Here is a 2,090-nt window from a genome sequence, read left to right on the forward strand (position 1 = left end):
TGACCCAATAACCCAACACTGCATTTGCCACGCACCAGGGGCAGCCATTGCCAACTCCTATACCACAGATAACTTTCAATCTCAATACCAGAAATCAATTTTACAACATTACATACCATGTCCCCCTAAACCCACTCAAATATCAATGACGAATAAGTGATAATTACTGTCAAATGTACTGAGAATTTATGAGAGAATTCAATGTTGAAAATAACTTCAACCTGTTAAAATTAAAATGTCAAAACTTATTCTCCATACGATAAGGAAATCTTTACTTGTCGACGGAATGCCACGAACAATAAAATCAAGATATTCACACACTATATTTAAGATAAATCCACTTTGTCTAAAAACGATAACACAAGCCTATGTATATTAACCTTAATGAAATTAATAAAACAAGTTAAACTACTTTTCAATAATTAATGTGTTTAATAACAACAAGGGTTTCATTTTATATGATACAGCGAGGCCTGAATAAAATTAGAATTTTGAAGAAAAAAAACTTGAAATAAGGTTAACCTTATAATGAATGTACTAGCCTTCTCATTAAAAATACATGGCTTGAATTCATAACAGGCGAGAAAACTAATATTCATTTCAGGTTATATAATGAGAACTAAACAGAATAGGCAAAATGTGAAGCAAAAACTACCCTAATAATGGATGCACTCATGAATAAATTTGAACAGGGTCGCCCTATATGAACTAACATAAATTGCAGAAAAGAAAAGAAACAAGTAACTAAGAGTACATCATGGTATTAGAAAAAAATCATATATTCACTAATACCTGTATGCCAATTGGACTGGGACTCAGTCGGCATTATCCGACAACGTAAAAACATTGTAGATGCAGTGATTCATACCAACACTGCCTTGACGTCAAATCCTACAGCCGTGTTTCAATTGCACCACTGTTCAAACGAACAAGAATTCCACAATGTATACCGAGCTCATGTTCACAAGCACAAAGTTTCCAGACACCAAATTGTGTTGAGATCCTCCATTAAAACAAGTAATAGCCGTAAAATGTGACCTTTATAATGAAAAAGGTTTTACTCCGATAAGTAATCCTTGAAAATGGTCATGCACAGACTATGTACGCAGCCATGCAGGCCATGTAATAATCATTCAAGAATCGAACAAGTACCCTCCTCCACTCACATCTCTGCCGTGCACAAAACTAAATACTGGACCCTGTAGCATCAGTCTCCCTCCCTATTCTCGTTTTCGTTATAAAAAAAGGAAATTAAGGTATCTGGCAACTCTCACTCAAACTCCGTTCTACACAAGCGAATTGTAAACATTGGATGCCGCAAACCATTAAGCTTTCAAAAACCAACCTATAATTATTTATTCATTCGTAACACAATTAGTGTTTCATTGTCCTAATGTCAATCACAATCTATGAAAATTTATTAATCGAAAAAGGTACTCTGTAAACCGAAAACTGTCATGGGTAACATCCAGCCAATCAGAGTCCAAGTTGGCATCACCCTTCCTGCATGCTATATCATCCCACAAGCTCAGCAGCTCGCATTTAGTATTCCGAAGTAAACCTTCCACAAAACAGGGTCACGGACAAGACCGTACATAATCACCTAAATACACATTCATACGTGCATTTACATCATACACTTGAACGGTAATGTGAATATACCAGGCTTACCCGTAAAAAATAATCTAATTATCCCAGTTAATAAGTGTTCTTTCATAAAAATAATGAAAATCAACATTACGAAATAATTGCAAACTCATACCTCTCAAGCAGAATACAAATGCTCAGTCCTCAGAAAAGGGCACAACACAATGCATTGAATAATTCCTACAAATACCCGCATCCTTGAAATAATCATGTGAACGCATATACAGTATTTCTATATTACTAGCATACATGGCTGCGTATGTACGAGTGTATTTACCTAATTGTATTTGCCTATTTACAGGAAAGAAGCAACACTCGAAAGGTCCTATCTCTTAATCTCCAAATATACTTCAAATCCACGTGTGTGTGTATGTGTGTGATTGTGTACGCGCGAATGTGCGTGCATTAATGCACGCGCAAGATACATAATTCATAACTCACTT

At 35.6% G+C, this 2,090-nt stretch overlaps 1 protein-coding gene across 1 annotated transcript in view; it reads right to left on the reverse strand.

The window, feature by feature from the left end:
* LOC143029611 (uncharacterized) overlaps positions 1–1,169 on the reverse strand; it is a 212,481-nt gene extending 211,312 nt beyond the window's left edge. Inside the window, exon 1 of the mRNA XM_076192349.1 lies at positions 793–1,169. Within this exon, the coding sequence (XP_076048464.1) occupies positions 793–847 (55 nt within the window). The 5' untranslated portion in view covers positions 848–1,169. The remainder of the gene's footprint in view (positions 1–792) is intronic.
* Between the last annotated feature and the right edge of the window lie 921 nt (positions 1,170–2,090).

Source organism: Oratosquilla oratoria, chromosome 11, assembly GCF_046742065.1.
Source record: "Oratosquilla oratoria isolate Oo_2021 chromosome 11, ASM4674206v1, whole genome shotgun sequence".
Taxonomy (NCBI): Eukaryota; Metazoa; Arthropoda; class Malacostraca; order Stomatopoda; family Squillidae; genus Oratosquilla; species Oratosquilla oratoria.